The sequence below is a fragment of the Populus alba genome, chromosome 1 (assembly GCF_005239225.2).
Source record: "Populus alba chromosome 1, ASM523922v2, whole genome shotgun sequence".
NCBI lineage: Eukaryota > Viridiplantae > Streptophyta > Magnoliopsida > Malpighiales > Salicaceae > Populus > Populus alba.
Window position 1 is genome coordinate 35,301,492 of NC_133284.1, and position 20,860 is coordinate 35,322,351.

The 20,860-nt window shown below is 34.8% G+C and overlaps 3 protein-coding genes across 4 annotated transcripts; 2 read left to right on the top strand and 1 right to left on the bottom strand.

Annotated features, from left to right (window-relative positions):
- The first annotated feature begins 542 nt into the window (after positions 1 to 542).
- On the top strand, positions 543 to 5,252 carry LOC118055249 (protein PHR1-LIKE 3). Its single transcript, XM_035067085.2, has 6 exons — positions 543 to 928; positions 3,340 to 3,416; positions 3,516 to 3,570; positions 3,947 to 4,034; positions 4,120 to 4,189; positions 4,657 to 5,252. Exons 1-6 carry the CDS (start codon positions 742 to 744, stop codon positions 5,101 to 5,103), a joined length of 924 nt encoding a protein of 307 aa, XP_034922976.1. The 5' UTR covers positions 543 to 741; the 3' UTR covers positions 5,104 to 5,252.
- A 339-nt stretch (positions 5,253 to 5,591) lies between these two features.
- LOC118055250 (probable calcium-binding protein CML22) lies at positions 5,592 to 8,224 on the top strand. Of its 2 annotated transcripts, XM_035067086.2 has the most exons (6): positions 5,592 to 5,834; positions 6,100 to 6,214; positions 6,990 to 7,229; positions 7,313 to 7,515; positions 7,620 to 7,794; positions 7,897 to 8,224. In XM_035067086.2, exons 2-6 carry the CDS (start codon positions 6,199 to 6,201, stop codon positions 8,010 to 8,012), a joined length of 750 nt encoding a protein of 249 aa, XP_034922977.1. In that variant the 5' UTR covers positions 5,592 to 5,834; positions 6,100 to 6,198; the 3' UTR covers positions 8,013 to 8,224. The 2 variants fall into 2 exon arrangements, with proteins under 2 accessions (XP_034922977.1, XP_073268620.1); XM_073412519.1 differs by lacking the exons at positions 5,592 to 5,834; positions 6,100 to 6,214 and adding an exon at positions 6,806 to 6,889.
- A 93-nt stretch (positions 8,225 to 8,317) lies between these two features.
- LOC118055248 (receptor like protein kinase S.2) lies at positions 8,318 to 11,246 on the bottom strand. The gene has a single exon (XM_035067084.2). The coding sequence runs from the start codon at positions 11,018 to 11,020 to the stop codon at positions 8,516 to 8,518; it is 2,505 nt and encodes an 834-aa protein (XP_034922975.1). The 5' UTR covers positions 11,021 to 11,246; the 3' UTR covers positions 8,318 to 8,515.
- Between the last annotated feature and the right edge of the window lie 9,614 nt (positions 11,247 to 20,860).

Here is a 20,860-nt window from a genome sequence, read left to right on the forward strand (position 1 = left end):
AATTTTAAGATTTCTCTATATACTTAACAACATATTGAATTATTTTAACCTTTAAAGATAAATAACTGATTCATTTACCCAAGAGAGTTGTTGGTTTTTTTTTTTTTTTTTTAAAATCTTGACTTTTTAAATATAATTATTAAATTTAATTTAAAAATGAACTCGAGAGGATAAAATAAGTTAATTTATTTTTTTAAATTTCAAAACTACATTTTAATTATTTATTTAAAAAAAATAAAAATATTTTTGTTCAATTAAGTTGTGAGTTAACTGATTTTATTTATTTATCAAATCAAACAAGGCAAACACTCTATCTATTATAAAATCCCATTTAGATTAATTCTCGAGTCGATAAGTACCCACTAGTTCGAATTGAATAAGATTTTTCCAAGAATCTCCATCCAACGAAAGCTGACCGATTTTTTTTTTTTTTAATAATTAAAATAGCAAAAATATAAAGTTATAAACTAGACAAAGACTTCACACACAGAAAAACACAGTGTACACGTCGCTGTCCTAAAAACACCTTTCGCCCCCCTCCCCTCCACTCTCTTCTTTCATAAGACACCAACTAGCAAACTCTCTCTCTCAAATATCAACACAGGCATATACAGACTCCTTTCTCTGACCTCAAACTCGGGGCTCCAAAGCCCCGACCCAGGAACCCAAAAATCGGATTTTGGGCACCATTTCAACATTTTCTGTCACTTTCTTGGGAAAATATTTAAAGGGTATTCAGGAATGTACTCTGCAATACACTCACTGCCTTTGGATGGACATGGGGACTTTCAAGCGGCATTAGATGGAACTAATCTACCTGGGGATGCGTGCTTGGTTCTCACTACGGATCCAAAACCAAGGCTCCGCTGGACTGCTGAGTTACATGAGAGATTTGTTGATGCTGTTGCCCAACTTGGTGGACCTGACAGTAAGAACTAGCGCGCACTACTTTGTTTTTGTTATCTTTGTGTTTTTTTTTTTTTAATCAATGGGCTGTTTTAGCTTTTCTGCGTGTTTTTTATTTTCTTGAATGTGGTTTATTGCCTTAAAGTTTATATTCTTACTGGCTAGAAAATGTTAAGATATTGTAAATATGTTGGTTATTTTGTGGTTCTTTCTATGAAGAATGTTTGTTTTAATTATGGGCTGTTCTTGAAAATGTGTTTTTGGGTTTATTTAGTTTGTGGAAATTTCTTCTTTTCTTTTCTGTTTCTTTGAAAGAAATGTGGACTTTGATCTTTAGTCTGGTTAATTTTGATGCCTGAAATGTAGTTCACTCAGTTTTGTAATTATTTCTTTTTTGAATTTCTTGTGATTATTAATTGATGTGGTGATTCTGGATGTGATTAACTACTTTTGTTGATAATGGATTCGAGAGATTAAAGGAGGTCCCTTTTTTCCTATTATTTAATGGAGGGTTTATTCTGGTTTTTTGTTGTTTGCAAATAATTTTATGTGTTTATTTTGGCGGAATTGGCAATTGGCGATTATTATTGCTGTAGTAGTTAGGTGAAGTGTTTTCAATAAGCATGTTGGTTAAGAAACTTGAGATGGCCTGCCAGTCAATTTTTTTAATATGATTTTCTTTTAGGAAGATTATCATAATGATAGCATGAGAGGACGGACTTCTTTTTCGTAGTTTAGTTGTTTTTGATTGATTTGCTGTCTAAGATGCCTTGATCTTATGTGCTTTTATTCTTTCAATGTTTGTGTTAATTCCCTGATTATTGTGCACCAAATGTTTATAGCAGTAGAAAATACAACCAAAAGGACAAATTAGATGAACTATAGCACTTTGTCCTTGACTAGGAAAGAATATTCTGTTATTTGGGAGTATTAAATTTGTAAACATTTGTGGTTCTACTTTTGAATGGAGATTTTTACTCACAATTACCAAGCTTTTATTGTCTATAACACTAGTCAAAGCAGCTATGATACAAGGTCTTTATGTTTTTTTTTTTTTTTTTTCCCCTCTAAAAAGCTTAAATCACCACGGGATTTAATTATTTTATTCCTTTCTAAATGCAAATGTTGAGTTTGCTTGTCCCGGAGTTTTGACCATGCAATGTAATTGATCCACGTACTAGGCTGGACACTTCAGACATAACTCCACTTTGTCTCTGGAAAACTTGGATAGTGCTGCTCAGAATAATCTTTGAAACCAGGATAGTTTGTGTGTGGATCCGCTAAGACAACAAACTTCTTGTGGTTAGCTAGGGTGAGGTGGCAATTTTATTATGTCTTTCACTGTAGTTGCTTGATTTAAGAAGTAAAAAATGTTTTTTCTCCAAAAAAAGAAAGAAAAAAACAAGAAGTGGAATGTTGTGCTGTATAGTAATTGACCCAGCTTGTTTTCCATTTCAACTCCTATCCAGCTGCCAGTCTTCATTACCGAACTAGGGAAACTGATATGGAAATTGTCAGTGGTAAAGCTATATTTTCTCTTAAGAGAACAAGGGCCAAAGAAAAGATAAGGCATTGTTCGGTAACACAACAAAATTTCCTTTTTCATTTTCAGTTTTCTTCTCTTTTTCCAGTTTTTCGTCTCCAATAGAAAATCAGAAAACATGTTCATTTCCAACTCAGAAAATGTTTTCATAATATATTGTTTTCCATTTGGGAAAAAAAATGGCTCAATGGAAATCATGTTCAAATTAACTTGTTTTCAGGATATTCTTTATATTTTGACATAGATAGATATTTTTTTCCTTGTCTTAAGGTTTTTCTCATTAAATGGTTGTGCGTGTGTTGTTTCTCTTTTGGGGGATTTGGGGGGGGGGGGTGTTGTTAGGGGGGTGCTGGATATTATAAATTAAAGTGTCCAGTGTTTGTGGCAGCTGCAGCCATGTATACACTGCCCCAAGCATCTCCATCACCATACTGCCAGCAAAACAAATCGACCTTGATCAGTTTTCTATGGTGATATTTTATTTTTTTGTTTCCAACCTGCCATTTGTGCAGCTGCTACCTCTAGAATGTATTAGAAGTACCAACTTCTAGTAAGCTAGAAACACCAACGGCTGTGTAATAAACCATTTTCATAAAGGCACAATGAGACCAGTTCTGAAACATTTAACCTTTTTTTTCCCTTAATCTTTAATGGGTCATGGTAGTATTGTGACATTTGAAGTCCCTCGTTATGTCAGCAGCCATCTAACTGATTTGTAAATGAAAAAAGTGTAGCTCATTGACATCTTACTTTTGTGCAAACATTTAGGAGGCAACCTTTATGTGTTACATGACATCATGAACTCCTCACTATTCTTCATTTCTTAGGCACACAATCATGCTGATTTTCTTATCAAAGTTTTCTGTTTTATTTTCTTAAATGAATTGCAGAAGCAACACCAAAGACAATTATGAGAACAATGGGGGTAAAAGGCCTCACCCTTTATCACTTGAAATCTCACCTACAGGTTTGCTGATACCATTGTCTCTTTATTCCTTTTGATCTTCAAGGTATTAGCTTTCTATGATTTCATGCACATTCCTCTAGTTGACATTTCTACTTGCAGAAATACCGGCTGGGAAAGCAGCCCTGCAAGGAATCAACTGATAACTCCAAGGATGGTATTGGCCTCGTATCATTAGAACGGTTTTTACAAGTTATTTTCTTTCCTCTTTTCAATTAAAGTGCTTACCAGAGGCATAAGATTATTCTTCAAATAATTTCCCTCTCCTCTGCATGTGAACTCTATTTGTTTTCTTGCCACTTGCATGTTTTGTATTTTTCTGTGCAATCACCATACTGGCAAATGTCTGGATGCAAATTTCTATCTAGTGTCAATTGTAAATAACTACACCTATTTTTACCAAATTTGTCATGCAAGACCCCAAAAATGGAGGGAGGGGTGGCGGGTGCATACCTTTGGGTGCCATAGCAGAACCCCTTCTGGTGAAAATTTGTTGTACTTGAAAACTTGCTGATTTAAGGAATGATGTGCAGTTGGGATTGCAGCATCAGTTGCAGAAAGTCAGGATACTGGTTCATCAACTTCGGCATCATCAAGAATGATTGCACAGGATCTTAATGAGTATGCTTTCTCTACCCTTGTTATGTCAAACTTGTTCCACCTCTCCTTGTGTTCCCATATTTTCTGCCTTTTATCTTTCAAACAGTGGTTACCAGGTTACTGAGGCTTTGAGAGTGCAGATGGAAGTCCAACGAAGATTGCATGAGCAGCTGGAGGTTAGTTTTCTTTCATGTGTTTAACTCGGTTCAGAAAATATGGCTTTCGGACTTCTAAGATAACACATAAGCTAGAATACGATACATCTAAGTTGCTATGAGTTACCCCCCAGTATTCAATTATGCACGAGACAAGTTAAAGCCTCAATTGTAGAAGCTTTTCACTATTTAATCGCCTCCAATTTAAAGCATGGAAATGTTAACTTCTCATTTGATGTAGAAAGTATGAAGTGAGCCTGGCTCACCATGGGCTCATGGGGAGCGAGATTTGTGATACCATTTCTCCATTCAAGGGATTGCTGGAAAAAAAGCTTCTACTGATGGCTTTACAAGCTAAAATAATTGAAACTTTTACCTAAAAATCTCCTTTGTTTCCTTTTGGAAAATTGTCTTTAATCCATGTAGCTTGCAATCTCGGCTATGATTTTGAGATTTTGAGCTCTTTCTAAGGGTTTTACAATAAGCAGGTACAACGTCGTCTCCAACTTCGGATTGAAGCACAGGGGAAATACTTACAGTCAATACTTGAGAAAGCTTGTAAAGCTCTGAATGATCAGGCTGTTGCGACTGCAGGACTTGAAGCTGCTAGAGAAGAGCTTTCTGAATTAGCAATCAAGGTTTCCAATGAACGTGCAGGAATTGCCCCACTTGATACCATGAAAATGCCTTCCATATCTGAACTTGCTACTGCTTTGGAGAACAAACATGCTTCCAATGTGCCTGCTCGTGTTGGTGATTGCTCTGTTGAAAGCTGCCTCACTTCAACTGGGAGCCCAGTTTCTCCAATGGGTGTGGGCGCACAGGTTGCTTCCACGAAGAAAAGATCAAGGCCTGTGTTTGGTAATGGAGATTCATTGCCCTTCGATGGCAACATTCAGCAAGAAGTTGAATGGACAATGAACAATATTGTATGATTAGCAGGGAAATTCCATCCTAGAAACAGAAACTCCTTTGTTTCATTTTTTTTAGTTGTCTAGCTGATCTAAATGTCACATCTTAATCAACTTATCGTCAGTGGCCTGTATATTCTTAGATCTTTTGATTATAAATCTTTTTCTAATAACTTGAAACTCTCCCCCTTTTTGCAAAAAGAGTGGCATGTTATTCATCTATTCAGCTTGCTTTTATAGATGGCATTGAAAACCTGCAATGCATAGTGTTGAATTGAGTTGGAATTATTTCCAGTCTTCCACTTCTGTCCTTGACCATTGCTAACTGGTGTGGATGAGAAAATTGGCTGCAGAGTTTACTGTCCAAATTCTAGAAATTATACTTTTTTGGGCTCCATAGTTAATACTTAGCATCTTACAACAGTTGATGAATGCTGAAAAGATCAAGGGATAATTGGTTGTATAGAAAGGATCATTTTCCTTGTCTGTTTAGCAACGAATCCACGAATGATGGGGTGCCTTATCTTTTCTTTCTTGCTTTCTTTCTTTCTTTTTTCCTTTTCTTTTGTTTTTGTTTTTACATGGGTGGATTTAATCCCAACATTCTTGTACCTAGGAAATTGAGTTATTTTTTTTTACTTCTGCAAAATCATGGTCCACAAACACAGATTTTTCATAATTTAATCATGACTTCGATCTTTTGTTCCCAAAGAAGGTGATGGAAAATTGGGACGTCAGCCTGGATTCGTGCCCTTGTAAGTCGGTGACTTGTTTCTATGGTAACCAGATAGGGTAGCCTCAACAACATGAACATTGGAATGATGACTAGACTCATGTCCAAGCAAAAGCTTTATTCTTTCTTAGCTTTATAGTATTTGAATATTCAAGAGAAGGAGAGAGAGTGATGAGTTTAGAATTTTCTGGTTCTGCATTTGTTGTCATAGCCATGATGGCATGTCCACTTAAAGAACCTCATGTTACTTATTCTTTACTTTTTTTGTGCCCTCTTTTGCTTTCTAGGAAATCAAATACTCCTTGTCTCCTTTACCCTATTGCACCTCGTGACTCCTCCTTTACTCTCTTGGAGCAACCAGCTGCCTCCTTTCTCTTCTTGCTGCAATGAAAGATTCACTTGGTAAATCTTGTACTTTCTTTCTGTGCTTCCCTTTCTTTTTCTTTGCTTATATTTTTTGTTGAACTAAGGGATCCAGCAGAAATCCAACTAAATTTAACCCACAGAGGTTAATTTTACTGTCAGTATATTATCTGCTTTCCAGGTCCCTGTTTTATCTTGTTTCTGTTTTTCCCACCTCCTCTGGCACTGATAATCTATAATTGCTCTTTATTAGTCTGTCAATAATAATTCCATCTTTTTTTAAAAAAATATGATACAACTGTTGTGATGTTATCACTTTCATGCCATGTGACCTAGACTCCAGAATTTCTTTCATTATACTGTGTTTCATTACAGTTAATTGATCCATTGATGATATACCAGAACAAGCTTTGCTAGACTGAGAAAGCAGGCTGTAGAATTCCATGTATTAGAACTATGATATCCTTTTAACTTATGAGCTACATCTAGGTCTTCAAAAGAATGGGAATGAATCACACTCAAGGAAGGAATTCTCTTTATAGCATTTTCATTCATTTCCTTTTCCTTGGTTTTTCAAAGTTGCAATGTTTCTCGAACAATTTCTCAGCATGGAGTTAGGGGTCCCTTCTTTGGATAAAACTAGAAATCCATCATCATCAGAGAAGCGATAGAGTTAGACAGAGTGGAAAGAAGAGATTAAATTGTGTTTAAAATGTAAGAAGACCTTTGTGAAACATGCAAATAATACGAATCTTATGGCTCGTCTCCTTTATTGAGCCTGCATTTTGATTCCTCCTCGTGTCTTGTTTTTAAGGAACTTCTCAACCTTGCCCTTCTTTGAAGTCCTTGACATCCAAACTAGGAGGGATGTTTCACCGTTGCGGATCACCAAACAAATATAAGAGGTTGGATGCAAAGCTTGAAAAGAAGCTGATTGAACTCAAGAGAAGTTCATCTGGGAAGACGAATTTTAAATCAATGAATAGTATAATCATGAGGTTTCCCCAGTTTAAAGAAGAACTGAAACACATCAGAGGGGTATTCGAACAGTATGGTAAGTTTAAACAAGGTTGGTTTTCTGGTACGGAGAAACAATGGACTGTTCTTGCACATTGACTCTCTATATCTTTCTCATAGATGAAGATGCAAATGGTAATATTGACATGGAGGAACTAAAAAAGTGCTTACAAAATCTGCAACTCAATTTAAAAGAGGAGGAAGTTGAGGATCTGTTCCACTCCTGCGACATTGATCAAAGCGAGGGGATACAATTCAATGAGTTCATTGTTCTTCTATGTCTCATCTATCTCCTAGTAGAGCATTCATCCTCTCCACTGAGAGTATCCACGATAAACTCAACTTTACCTTCTTTCAACTCTTTTGACGTGAAGATGTTTACATATTGTGATCAAACATATTTGATGATGCAAGGGTTTCGTTTCAGATGTCAAAGATGGGTTCACCTGAGCTTGAGGCCACTTTTGATACAATAGTTAAAGCATTCTTATTTCTGGATAAGAATGGAGCTGGCAAGCTGAACAAGAAGGACATGATCAAAGCATTGAATGAGGATTCTCCATGGGAGAAATCCCCTGCACATATCACTAGATCTAGATTCAGTACTTTCTCTTTTACACACTACAGTTCTAACTTTCACTTTTCTACTGCTTTTGTTAAAATCCTTTAACCATCCTCTTGGTGGTTCCTGTTAATACATGCAGAAGAAATGGACTGGGACAGGAATGGGAAGGTCAGTTTCAGGGAGTTCCTCTTTTCTTTAATCAACTGGATCGGGATTGATGCTGATGAAGAAATTCCTGTGAGCACAAGAACTTGATCTGGATAACTGTCAGTACGAGGTCAGATTGAAGCATTTGTGTGTCTGCATAAATCATCCCAGACTTCCCAGTGTATATTATTCAGAGCTGTTGCTCCTTCGTCATCTTCAATTGTGAAAGTATTTTATAGTTAGTTTTCGACGGTAAATGTTTCAAATGTTCTATGAATCAACATATGATAATTCAAATGTTTATTTCTTTCGCTTCCTTACCATGGAGTCCCTTGGATCATAATTCTGGTCGTCCTCTCCTGTTTAAACTATGTTCTGAAAAACTCTGTATAAAAAGTGGGCATAGCGGTGGATATGGCAAGAAGCTAACAGGCATAACTGAAGCTTCACTAAATTCTAATGAAACTTATATGTGAAAACTTGGTAGCCTATTGAAAAAACAAGGCACATATAAATTGATAGTCTACAGAAGGTGCAAGAAGGAAAATAACCAAAGAACAGTAAGTTGCCGCAGAAACCTGTAGTCACTATCTAGTTGTCACTTGCATTTCTCATTGAATCCCTAGAGCTTGGACTCTTCTAATCATTGACAAAGAACAAGCATTCTTTTGTCTCCATTCTTCTATACTTTCCGTATTTTGCCCGCTTTCCATGAACCATTGATCATTGCCATCTAGTATCCTTACAATCTGCCTCATGGTTGGCCTTAATTCTGGGTTGGACCTTGTGCATGCAATTCCCAATTTGACGACTCTGATCAATTCTTCAGGATCATATTCACCGTTCAACCTTATATCAGCCAGATCCTCCAGTGGTCTCTTCTGTGCCTCAAACTCATGAACTCTACGAACCAATAGCACCTCAGGCCTCCGGAAATCAACTGCCATTTGTCCACTGACCACCTCCAGAACCACCACACCATAGCTATATACATCAGCCATTGGGGTTGCTTCACCATGTTCTATGTACTCTGGAGACATGTAACCGAAAATTCCACGGACTGAATTATTTTCTTTAGCATCTGCTTTATGGGCATGATCATTTCTTGCCAAGAATTCGGCAAGTGCAAAGTTACCAAGTCTTGGATTCATGTCTGGATCAAGAATGATAGAAGAGTTAGTGATATTCCTGTGGATAACTTGCTCATCCCACTCCTCATGAAGATAAAGAACTGCAGAAGCAAGAGACTTGATAATGTTATATCTGTGGCGCCAAAGCAGAATAGAGTGGCCAATTCTATTGTCATGATGGAAAAGAAGATGACTCATGTGGCGACTTGCTGAATAATCATAGACGACAAGCATCTCCCCTAGTTCTGTGCACCATCCACGGAGTTGAATTAGGTTGCGGTGGCGGAGCCTGGCTAAGTTTAGGAGTTCAGTTGAAAATCGAACGCGTATTGCGGGACACTTGGTCATGCCAAGCCTCTTCACCAAGACTTGATGGCCGTCTTCAAGGATTCCGTAGTAGGCAGTTCCGAAGTCCACCTCTGCTACTCTTTGTGAGTCGGAGAAATTGTTTGTAGCAGAAATGATTTCCTTGTAGGATATTTCCCTGGGAGTTTCCACCATAAAGAGAGCATTTTGCCGGTGACTTCTGTTGTTCGACTTAGAAGAGCTCAGTTTATTAATATTCTCAAATTCTGCAGTTTCATATATAGTTTCTTCCATCGCTGTGACATAGGCTGATGAAGTGAACGAGATTGTCATGTCAGAACTCGGAACGGTGGTGGTCGTGGTGGTGTTGGTTTTGCTTATGCTAGTGTTGCTTGCAGAGGATATAGCTATGTATCTAGGATGTGACTGAAACGATGGAAGAGGTGGCAATTTGCCCAAAATGTTGCCAGAAAGTGCTTCCACAACCCATTTCATGTTAGGCCGGAGCTGCGGGTTTTGGAGTGTGCATAGAAGCCCCAGATGAATCAAGCTTTCCATATCAGAAAGCCCGAAAGAACCATCTGGAAGCCTTTTGTCCCCTGCTTGCAGAAGCTTCCCTTCACCAGATAGCCCCCTTATCCAGTCGAGCAAAACGATCCGATCATCAGGATATGCCAGATCCACCGCCCGCCTCCCAGACACCACCTCTAACACAACGATTCCAAAGCTAAAAACATCAGATTTCGCAGTAGCAATGCTTCGTTTCTGGAAGCTCTCAGGTGGCAAATAACCGATGGTGCCACCTATTTTGGTCGATTCAGTCAGGTGAAACTGGTGATTCTTCATTGAAGGCGTCCTGATTTGGTACTCAAGTTCATGTTCTAACCACCTTGCCAAGCCAAAGTCACCAAGCCGGGCATTATAATGCGAGTCAAGCATTACATTGCTCGTCTTCACATCCCGGTGAATGATCTGTGTCTCCAATTTTTCATGGAGATAATGTAATGCTGCTGCCAAGCCACCAACTATCTTTCTTCTTCGTTCCCAGGAAAGAGGTGCTGCTTTCAGGTTTTCAGGCCTTCTAAACAGCACCCTGTCCAGGCTGCGGTTAGGCATGTAGTCATAAACCAATAACAACTGTTCTTCATGAACACACCAACCTCTTAGCCTGACAAGATTCCTATGTCGAAGATGAGCCACCGCAACCAACTCAGCTGCAAAAGTCTTCTCAAACTGCTCACCTCTCTCAGCCAAGCATTTAACAGCAACAACAGTGCCATCACTCGGTAAAACTGCTCTATAAACCTTCCCATAACCTCCACTACCAAGAACCTCATCTTCACAAAACCCTTTAGACCCTATATAAAGCTCAGCATAGCTGAATATCCTTGGATTAGCACCACCAACCTTCTCAGATAGTTGGATTCCCTCAAGGTCATAAAACAGACAAGGCTGCGGCTGCTGTTTACTTGGTTTATCATGCAGAAAACAACCAATCCATTTCGAGTCCTGTAACCGGCGTAGTGAATCACCTAGGAAATGAAGTATTTGGCTCCCACAGCCGCGGTGCCGGTCCTTTCTGACACCATCTTGCATCGGTTGTGGGATTTTGGGCTCCTCAAATGGCTTGATTTCCTCCAAATCAGCAGGTAAAATGATGCAAAGGTGGCTGAGTTGCATGGTTTAGGTGCCTGGAAATGGACTAGATGGGCATGGAACGAAGGTGGCGAAGTAAATGAACGAGACTTTGGCTTGCTCATGTGTGCATTATGTGAACACTTAATGCCTTTCTTCGAGCCTCTGCTTTAAAGTCAACACGGTTAGGTTGCTTTATGGTTGAATTTTATGCCTTCAGCCGGCTTGAAAAGAGCCCATCCTTGTCTTGCCAAAAAGAAGATTCTGAAATATTTAATCTTCGCTTTTTATAGTCTATAGTTTCTAGAGTATAAATAAAATTCTTTGGTGTTCAAAACGAGGGTCTGCTGGTCATAAACGACACCTTCGAAGAACACACGGTCTTGATGGTTGAAATTCTTATCTTGCTTGCTTAGTTCAAAACCCCCCCGTAACCCTAACTTGCAACTAAGCCTATTTGTAGTTCACATTAAAAAAAAAAAAAAAAAACTTGTTCAGACTGCTAATTGTCCTGCTCACATTAAATATGTGGATTTTAACTCTTAATTGATAAATAAATTTTGTTAAAAACATATTTATTAAATCTGATTTAGAGGTTGATCTAATGCAAGGTTGGGTTATGAGTTTGGCAAGTGTAGACACTAAAATCTTAATAAGTCTAGCCTATAATTCAGGTTTTTTATAATCAAATAAATTAAATTTATTGAGGCTTGAACTTAAATTAAATTTATTGAGTTTGAGTCAAAATTAAATTAAAAAACTTAGTTTCGAATACATTTTATAGTTTTTATTTTAATGTATTTTTAATTAAGAGTTCATATCAATTTTTCTAAAATATTATTTAAATAAATAATAGTTGAGATAAATTATATTTTATTTATCTATAAATAGACAAAAGTCATCAAATCAAACGTAAAAACAATCAATAAAGGCCAAATACTAAGTTTTCAAAAAGCAATCCAAATCCGTCCAAAAAAGCAGCAAATGTTCAAAATCTTTTCTTTTATCAAATCAAATCAACAAAACAAGGAACGAAAGTCATTTCCTTTAAGAGATCAAATCATGGTGATTAAAAATGTGTTAAAATGGAGTATTCGAAATTTATCTTGCTTGCCTTTTCCCTCTAAATCTTTTGAAATGGAAGTCTTAAATGAAGTAGGTGAATGGGCTGCACTTAATACGACATATATAGTTATAGAAGTGCAATTAATTTTGTTAGGTTAGAGGTATTTGTTCACATGCATTCAATGGCTAAGACAAACATCAAGCTGTAGTGTGGATGTCTCTAGAAAAAAATCATGAAAATCAGACAGAGAGAGAGAGAGAGAGAGGATGTAACAGGACATCCGGAGTGGTCCTAGCAAATTAATTTCGTAAGATCACATTCAAATAAAAAAAAAAAGAGAGAGTAAATTTGAATATTGATTAATATCACAAACATATCCTTACATTTATTTTTCTCATCTTAAATAATCAAACACATTTATTTGTAAATTCCTTCCTAGAACAAAAAACCCTAATGAAATATCATAATCATATTCATGCTGTGATTAGATTGAATTTGTATCCTTGCAATTTCTGAGATGAGCACACGGCAAGTAAAGCATATATTTTGAGATGGGACAAGCTTTTTTGAACATGTTCCTTAGTCTAATAATAACGACGATTCACAAAAAGTGAATAATCAAAGTACTCGTTATCATACAAAATGACAAAGAAAAAATCTAATTCATCACTTTAATTATAAGATTCTTTAGTATACACACTTGAAATTTTGGAAAAATATATCCCTTTCAGACACGGTGGTGGAGAGCTTGATAAAAGGTTAAAAAACAATAGATAAATCATTACATGGGTAAGGTTTTTTTAGAAATATGATTGTTGTTGCTTTTCAAAATATTTTTCACTAAAAAAAATATATTAAAATAATTTTTTTTTATTTTTTAAAAATAATTTTTAATATCAGCATATTAAAATAATCTAAAAATATTAAAAAAATATTAATTTAAAGAAAAAATAAATAAATTTGGGAATGTAGTCATTTTAAGATCAATTCCTATAAAGATTGTAAAAATTTAATTTGATATATTTTATATAAAAACTAATTTTAAGATCAATTACTTTTTTTGATCCTACTAAAGTAACACCGCGTACTAAAAACTTGATAGATTGAAATCACCTGAACACGACCAAAGGCGCAATTAGTGCTCGTAGGTTTGTGCCAAGAGTCATTGACACAATCATGATATTAAGACTTTGGGACCCTTTTAATCAAAATTAAGATTGCATGGCAGCGAAGACCTAAGTAAGGGATTGTTGGCATCTAGTGACTCTTAGGATAATGTTATTTATTCGTACGTAACGCCGGTTTGTTCGAGTCTGGTCATGTAGGTTGCCAACCATTTTGTTTTTTGTTTTTTTGTTTGTTTTTTTTTCATATACATATACATACATACATATATATATATATATATATATATATATATATGTATATGTATATGGTCCCTTTTTGTCTTGGAACTTAGTGGCATATTTTTTAATGTGGGGGAACGTACATGTGCTTTGCTATGATGTGTCTCAAGTTGAGCCAAAATCTGTTAGCTGTAGCCATTGAAGCTCACTGGGATCTTATTTGAATTTTTTACCTTTTCATTTATGGTCCTATTTTAGGGTTTGAAGAGGAAGAAAAGGAGGGAAAGAGGAGGAGGTTTAGATCAAGGGAGGGAAAAAAAAAAACCTGAACCAAACAAAAATCGCATCAATTTTTTTTAAAAAATATTACAAGACAGTCTTTTAAGGTAATGTTTTATTATTATCTTATAGTAGAAGAAATGGAGACAATGGAGATAGAAAATGGACATGTTTACAGTAATTAAGAAGCTTGAATTTTTTTAATTATAAGGGGTGTAATTTAACTGGTCAAGCTCTGAATTTATTCTCCAGGGGTCACTAGTTCGAATCCCACAAACCTTAGAACCACTGGAGGCTTACATAGTCGTTAACTTCAGGGTCCGTGGGATTAGTCGAGGTGCATGCAAGCTGGCTTGAACACTCATGTTAATAATAAAAAAGCTTGAATTTTAAAGGTTTTTTAAATCTTTAAAACCATTGAAAGGAATAGAAATGTTAAACAATCCAAATCAAACAAAGAGAAATGTGAACATAAGAGAGGAGGTGGCTAGGGTTTAATAGAACACTTTATTCTGAAGTTCATGTTTTAACTTAAATACAAAAAGATTATATATAGGTAAACTAAAAAAACTATTTTACCCTTAATAAATCAAATAAAATAAATATATTTCTTAACTCTCCCTTTAAACTCACGATGCAGCAACTATAAGCATTGAGAGTAGTGAGTTTGCAATTAGAAAATAAAAACGGGAAATTGAATGCAACTTGGTATGCATGTAGAGTATGTATGCAGCTCCAAGAAAGAGGTGGATGAAACTAAAAGACTTTGAAAGACTGTACCCTGAAAATATCGCAAAATATAGAGAATAGTTGCCTATTGAATGGTAGTAGGAGAAATAATAAACTGACTAACAATATGAACAACATACACAATATTTGGACGAGTAATAGTGAGATATACCAAGCTCCCAACAATAGTAAGGTATAAAGTAAGATCCATTAAAGGTAAGCCATCAAAAGAAAAATAATTTGCGTTAACTTCAATAAGAGTATCTATAGTCTTGTTATCAGTAAGTCTAGCCCGTTTAAGCATATTTGCAACATATTTCGATTGAGAAGCAACCTTTGGGTGAGTAAGCTACCTTAATACCTAGAAAATATCAAAGAAAACCAAAATCCTTCATTTTAAATTGTTTAGCCAACTTTTTCTTCAAAACTGAAATACCATCAATGTAATCATCAATAATAATCATGTCATCGACATATAAAGACGTAATAATATGACATGGATTAATGCGACGTAATGATACGACATGGATTAATGCATTTAATAAAAAGAGCAGAATCATGACTACTAGAAATAAATTCAAGAGACGATATCACAATAGAGAACTTCTCAAACCAAGCATGAGGTGCTTGTTTGAGACCATATAACACTTTCTTGAGCTTACAAACATACTCAGAGTCATGTGAAACACTAAGAGGGGGCACTATATAAACTTGTTCTTAAAGATCTCCATCAAGAAGTTATTTTTAACATCAAGTTGAGAGATATGTCACTAGCGAACCAAAGCTACGATAATAAGAGTGTGAATAGTAGTTATTTTTATAACAAGGGCAAATATCTTCTCATAATCTATACCATACTATTGAAAGTATCCTTTTGCAACCAACCTAGCTTTGTATTGCTCAATAAATCCATCAAAATTAGTCTTGAGCTTATACACCTAACGATAACTAACAACATTCTTATCAGGAGGTAGAGGAATCAAATCCCAAGTATTTGTTTTATGTAAAGCAGAAAGTTCCTCATCCATAGCTTGCTGCCAAAAATGATAAAAAATTGCATCTTCATAGGAAGAAAGATTAGACAGACAATGAATACAAGCTAAAAAAAAAAGGTAAATAAGGAAGTAAATGATGAAAATAACAAGAATAAGCAAAGTCTAATGGTTTTGTGGACTTATGAATGCGTGTGGATTGACGTAGAGGTGGATCCACAATCTCAGACGAAGCTTGAGGGACTATAAATGAGAATGAAGCTTTAGGTGTGTCGAAGAGTAAAATGTCAATACACATAGAATGATAAGTATAAATTGGTCAAACATAAAGAGGGGTATTTGAGGTACTAGGAACCTGAGATGATAAACTATCAGAATCTTTAGAAAAAAGATCTATACAAATAAGATCAGATTTAGTCAAGCTGTGAGTAGTGGATGTAATAGAAAAGAAAGGTTTATGCTTGAAAAAGACAACATAACGAGACATATAAAGTTTCTGAGTTATTGAATCAAAATAATGATACCCCATTTTACCTTCACCATAACCAAGAAAGACATAAATAGCAGATCGAGAGGACAACTTACTATGTTCTACATGAGGATCAAAAATGAAAAAAAGTGCAACAAAAAACTCTAAAGAAGGAATAATCATGGGTATATCTATATAACTTCTTAAAGAGAGAAAAACCTTAAATATAAGAAGAAGACCTATGAAAAAAAAAAACAAATATTACTTGTAATTGTAAGGAGAGAAACTTCTGAAATTGCTCAGCCAGAGTAATATAATTGATGATCGAGCCTGATGAAACTACTATTGCAGTATTGTGGTGTGGTGGTTTATAACCTTCAGGTAGTCTATGAGCATTATATTGTGATTGGTTGCTATGCTTTTAAGCTTGATTCTATTGTCTCAACTTGGGACATAGAGCCTTCTAATGACTTTTTTTGCTTACATAAACTGTACTAATCGAAGGAAACTCTTGTGTAAGGTTTATTATGATGAATAAAAAATGACTTAGAGGGTATTGCTAGTACAAAAAGATTCGAAGTAGAAAAAATTCACTTTTTAGAATAAGATTAAAGATGTATTTCTTCGGCCAATAACTTACTAATAATAGAGTCAATTGAAAATAGTTGAGAATGATGCATAATTGAACCTCCAAGTCCTTTAAAAACTGTATCGATCATTGTTGCTTTTTATGATCAATATATGCACCACAAGCATTTAATTCTGCTAATTCTGTAAGAATCAATTAATCTCAAAGATTTGTCATAGCAGAATAAAACTCATGAATAATCATATTCTTCTAATAAAGAGTTCGTATGTCATTCTCTAATTGATATTGCTTTGCAAAATTTGATTGTGTGAATAACTTTTGCAAATGATTCCAACCCTTCTTTGTTGTCTCATACTTTGCCAATTATATACCCATGGAATGCTTAATAGAATTGTTAATCCAAGTAATAATTTTTATATTGTTTACTTCTCATGAATCTATCAAAGCAGCATCTCCTTCCTTAGTATTTTTAGGTGTCGCATAAGTTCCACTAACATATCCCCACATCCTTTTACCCTTAAGAAAATTTTTCATTACATAACTCTAATATGAATAGTTCTTTTCATTTAATCTCACACTCATAAACTGAAACAAATCATCTCTTTCAGTAGCCATAATCAATAAACAAAGAAAACCAGAACACAAAAGCAACGAAAAATAAAATACCAGATTGTAGAAACTGAATAGTTATCACAAAAACTGAACAAATATCTTGTTGAAGTTATACAATTACTCCTAAACACAAAAAAAATATAGAAACAAAATGCAAATACCACATTACAGAAATTGATGGGAAGATAAAATACCAAATTTGCAGAAATTGAACAAATATCACTAAAAAAAAACCTTGTTCCATAAAACTAACTCTGATACCATATTAAAACAATCCAAATTAACACAAAAAAAAATACGGTCGTAAAAGAGAAGAAGGCTAGGATTTTCATTTATCACTTTATTCTACAGTTATTGTTGTAACCTAGATACATGGAGATTATATATAAGCTAAACTAAAAATGCTATTCTTCTCTTAATAAATAAAATAAAATAAATATATTTCTTAACAATTGCCCTAGCAGTTTGACATTTTATAAGCATCAATTAAATGGATTTCTAGTTTATATATGGTGTGATCTGTTTAACTGCCAAAGAAAGTAGTTAAGCCCTAAAGGGTTGAAAAGAGAAAGAAGAATCCATATATATAGCAATGGTAGAGGAGCCCTTTTGAGTTGCATCTGGTGGACCAAGAACACCTGCCATGAAATTATCTTCAGCTAATTAATCTTTAGTTTCTTCTCAGAATCGGGTCCCTTTCGCCTCTCATTTGACAGTGAAATAAAATTTTTAGATTCTGGTGGAAGCAAATGAGAAGAAAGAAAGAAAGAAGGAAAAGGAAAACAAGGAAAAAATTTTAGATTTTGATGGAGTGGGATATATATATATATATATATATATATATATATATATATATATATATATATATATATACATTCATGCATGCTTAATTTACCATAGTTTTAAAATCTGGACCGGCCCGGCGGGTTGACCCGGCCGACCAGGGCATGAGACCGGTTCGGGTGGAGGCCAAAACCGGCTTGGGAATTGGCCCGGCCAGACCTGGTTGACCCGGCAAGACCAGGTCAAGACCCTGCCGCAAACCCGTTGACTTTTATTTTTTTTTGTTTTTTTTGCTAAAACGACGTCGTTTTGATTTTTTTTAAAAATAAATTTTAACCCAACCGACCCAGCGACCCGGTCGAGACCCGGTCAAAACTCGAAACCCGGGTCTTGAACCGGGCTGATCACTGAACCGTGTCTTAAAACGACAAAATGATATTTGTAAATTGAGTTTGCGATATATAAATTGAAAATGCAAGTCACTTGAATTTGGAATTTTTCAAAACAATACGACAAAATGTCCTTTATCCACAATATTTGATGGCCATCGGAGAGCTGAAAATATTGGTTGGCCGTCACTAGAGGTAACGAGAACGACATGCATTAAAAAGATTTTCATTTTATGTACGTTTGGTGAGCTTTCTTTTTCAAATATGTATAGTTTATTTTAGTTTGAATTACGTGCCAATGCCAGCCAACAAGCAAAGTTATTAAATTTGGTGTAGTCCATTATCCGGCTAAAGATCTGAGCCACCGATTTTGTGATTTAGCTAAATTCAAAATTTATTATTTCAAGATTTTTTTTTAAAAAAATTTGGTGTAGTCCATTATCCGGCTAAAGATCTGAGCCACCGATTTTGTGATTTAGCTAAATTCAAAATTTATTATTTCAAGATTTTTTTTAAAAATAAAATTAAAATGATATTATTTAAAAAAAACTTAAAAAATAAATTTAAATTTTGACCAAGGTAATCAGATCTTAGGTTAACCTGTTAGATTAATTGAGTCATATTTAATTAATTCTTACTTAATTTAACTTGAAATATAATTTAGATTAACAAATTATTAAAATTATTTAGATTAACAAATTGCAAATGTTTTTGCTGCTTTAATCCAAAGGTTGATTTCAAGAGGTTGTCAAGAATATATTTCCAAAATACTACTTGTCAAATTAGTGTGCTTAAATTTTAATTAATTTCGGCTAAAAATAGCTTAGAATTTGTACTTCATTTCATGAATATTCTTGGCGCAAGCATAATATTGGAATATAATGAATGCATTTCTTGCACCAATAAAAGATTTTAAATCTTTTAATTAGCCCAACATCGACTAGAAATTCTAACTTCATCGCTAATCTTCAAGATTGATTATAGAGGATCATATTACTTAGTTTCTGTCACTCTCTACAAATACCTTTTGATGGGGACCTATGCCTCCTCTGTCTGACGGGAGAACTAGCTACAATTCAGCTACATCTTTTGAAAAATTTGTGGTCTTCTAAGAAATATTGTTTGAATGCTGCTCTGACGTACAGCAGCTGGCTCGGGAGGGAGATAGCTTGTCTTGGTGCATACGTACATACTTGTAGAGCTTTTTTCAAATATATATATATATATATATATATATAGCTTATTTTAGAAAAAAATTTCAAGTTACGTACTTTATAAGGCTTACCCATTAGGAATAACTTGTCCGTGTCGCGTATAGCATGTGGTAATTCTAGCTAAAGTGTAGATGAAGTTATAGTATAGATAGCTTGATGTGCCCTGAAATATAAGAGATGGATGATAACATAAAAGGAGAGAGAGAATAGTTGAAGTTAGTGTAGGATTTAGGTTTCACATCATTCCAAGTTGAAGTGGGTGTAAGCTATCAGGGGTCTCATGTTGGGCTACAAAATCTTGTTTATTTGTATTATTTTTAATATAAAATTTTTAAAATTAAGAATAATCTTTTCTATACACATCTATGTATATAAAAACCTATTAAGAATATATTCCTAAGCAAATATTAAAAAATCTTATTTCTATAACGTTTCTGGTATATAAAAACTTTATAATTAACATAAACATGTAATTACTCACTATCAAAATACTTAAAAATTTTATTTTTACATATCTTGGATTTTAAAACTTTATCGTATACATTTTTATCACTTGTGTATGTATACGTGGGTCTCTGCACAAACACAATTAAGTTCAAAGTTATAATAATTTTGAAATAAGAAAACAATATAGATAAAATTGAAGAGGTATCTTCATATCACTTTTTGTATCAACCAAAATTAAGACCTCTCTCGGATGATTTTAAAAGTGCACCTTACATTGACACCTTTTATTTTTAATTTTGTTAACAATTCATATTATAATTTTCAATTTGATATATATTGTTATTTATATGATAAATAGAGGTTATTTTTCCTCTCATAAAAATAGGTATTATATGCTAGATTGCATGATGAATCGTTCAATACTAAGTTTTCTGTTTTAGGAGATAGCATTTAAGTTGGAAACTTTTTCTTTTTCCAATTTCTTTTTGTGGTTTTTGAGAGTTGGCATAAGCCTTCTATGCTTTTAATGTGTTCGGAGCATGATCAAGAATGCTCTGCATATTTCTAATGTGGATGGTTTTGTGTTACTCTCTAATGATTTTTGAACCAAGTGAGCCTGTTGATGAAGGAAAATAAGCCCACAAAGATGGCTGAACTACCTGGTGATGATTTGAAATGCAAAGCACAAGGAGAGCTTTGCTTTGATAACGATGAAAAGAATAGTATTAGAGTCTTGGAACGAGCATTAGAAGAAGAACATGCCGCTCGTGCTACTTTGTACCTCGAGCTCGAGAAAGAGAGAAGTGTTGCTGCTAATGCAGCAGACGAGGCCATGACAGTGTTTCTGCGTCTCCAAGAGGAGAAGGCATCAATAGAAACGGAAGCTAAGATGAATTTCAAGAGAGAGAGCTGGTATCAATTAACAATAATAGTCTATATGGATCCCAAGGATGTTATGTGGTGGCAAAGA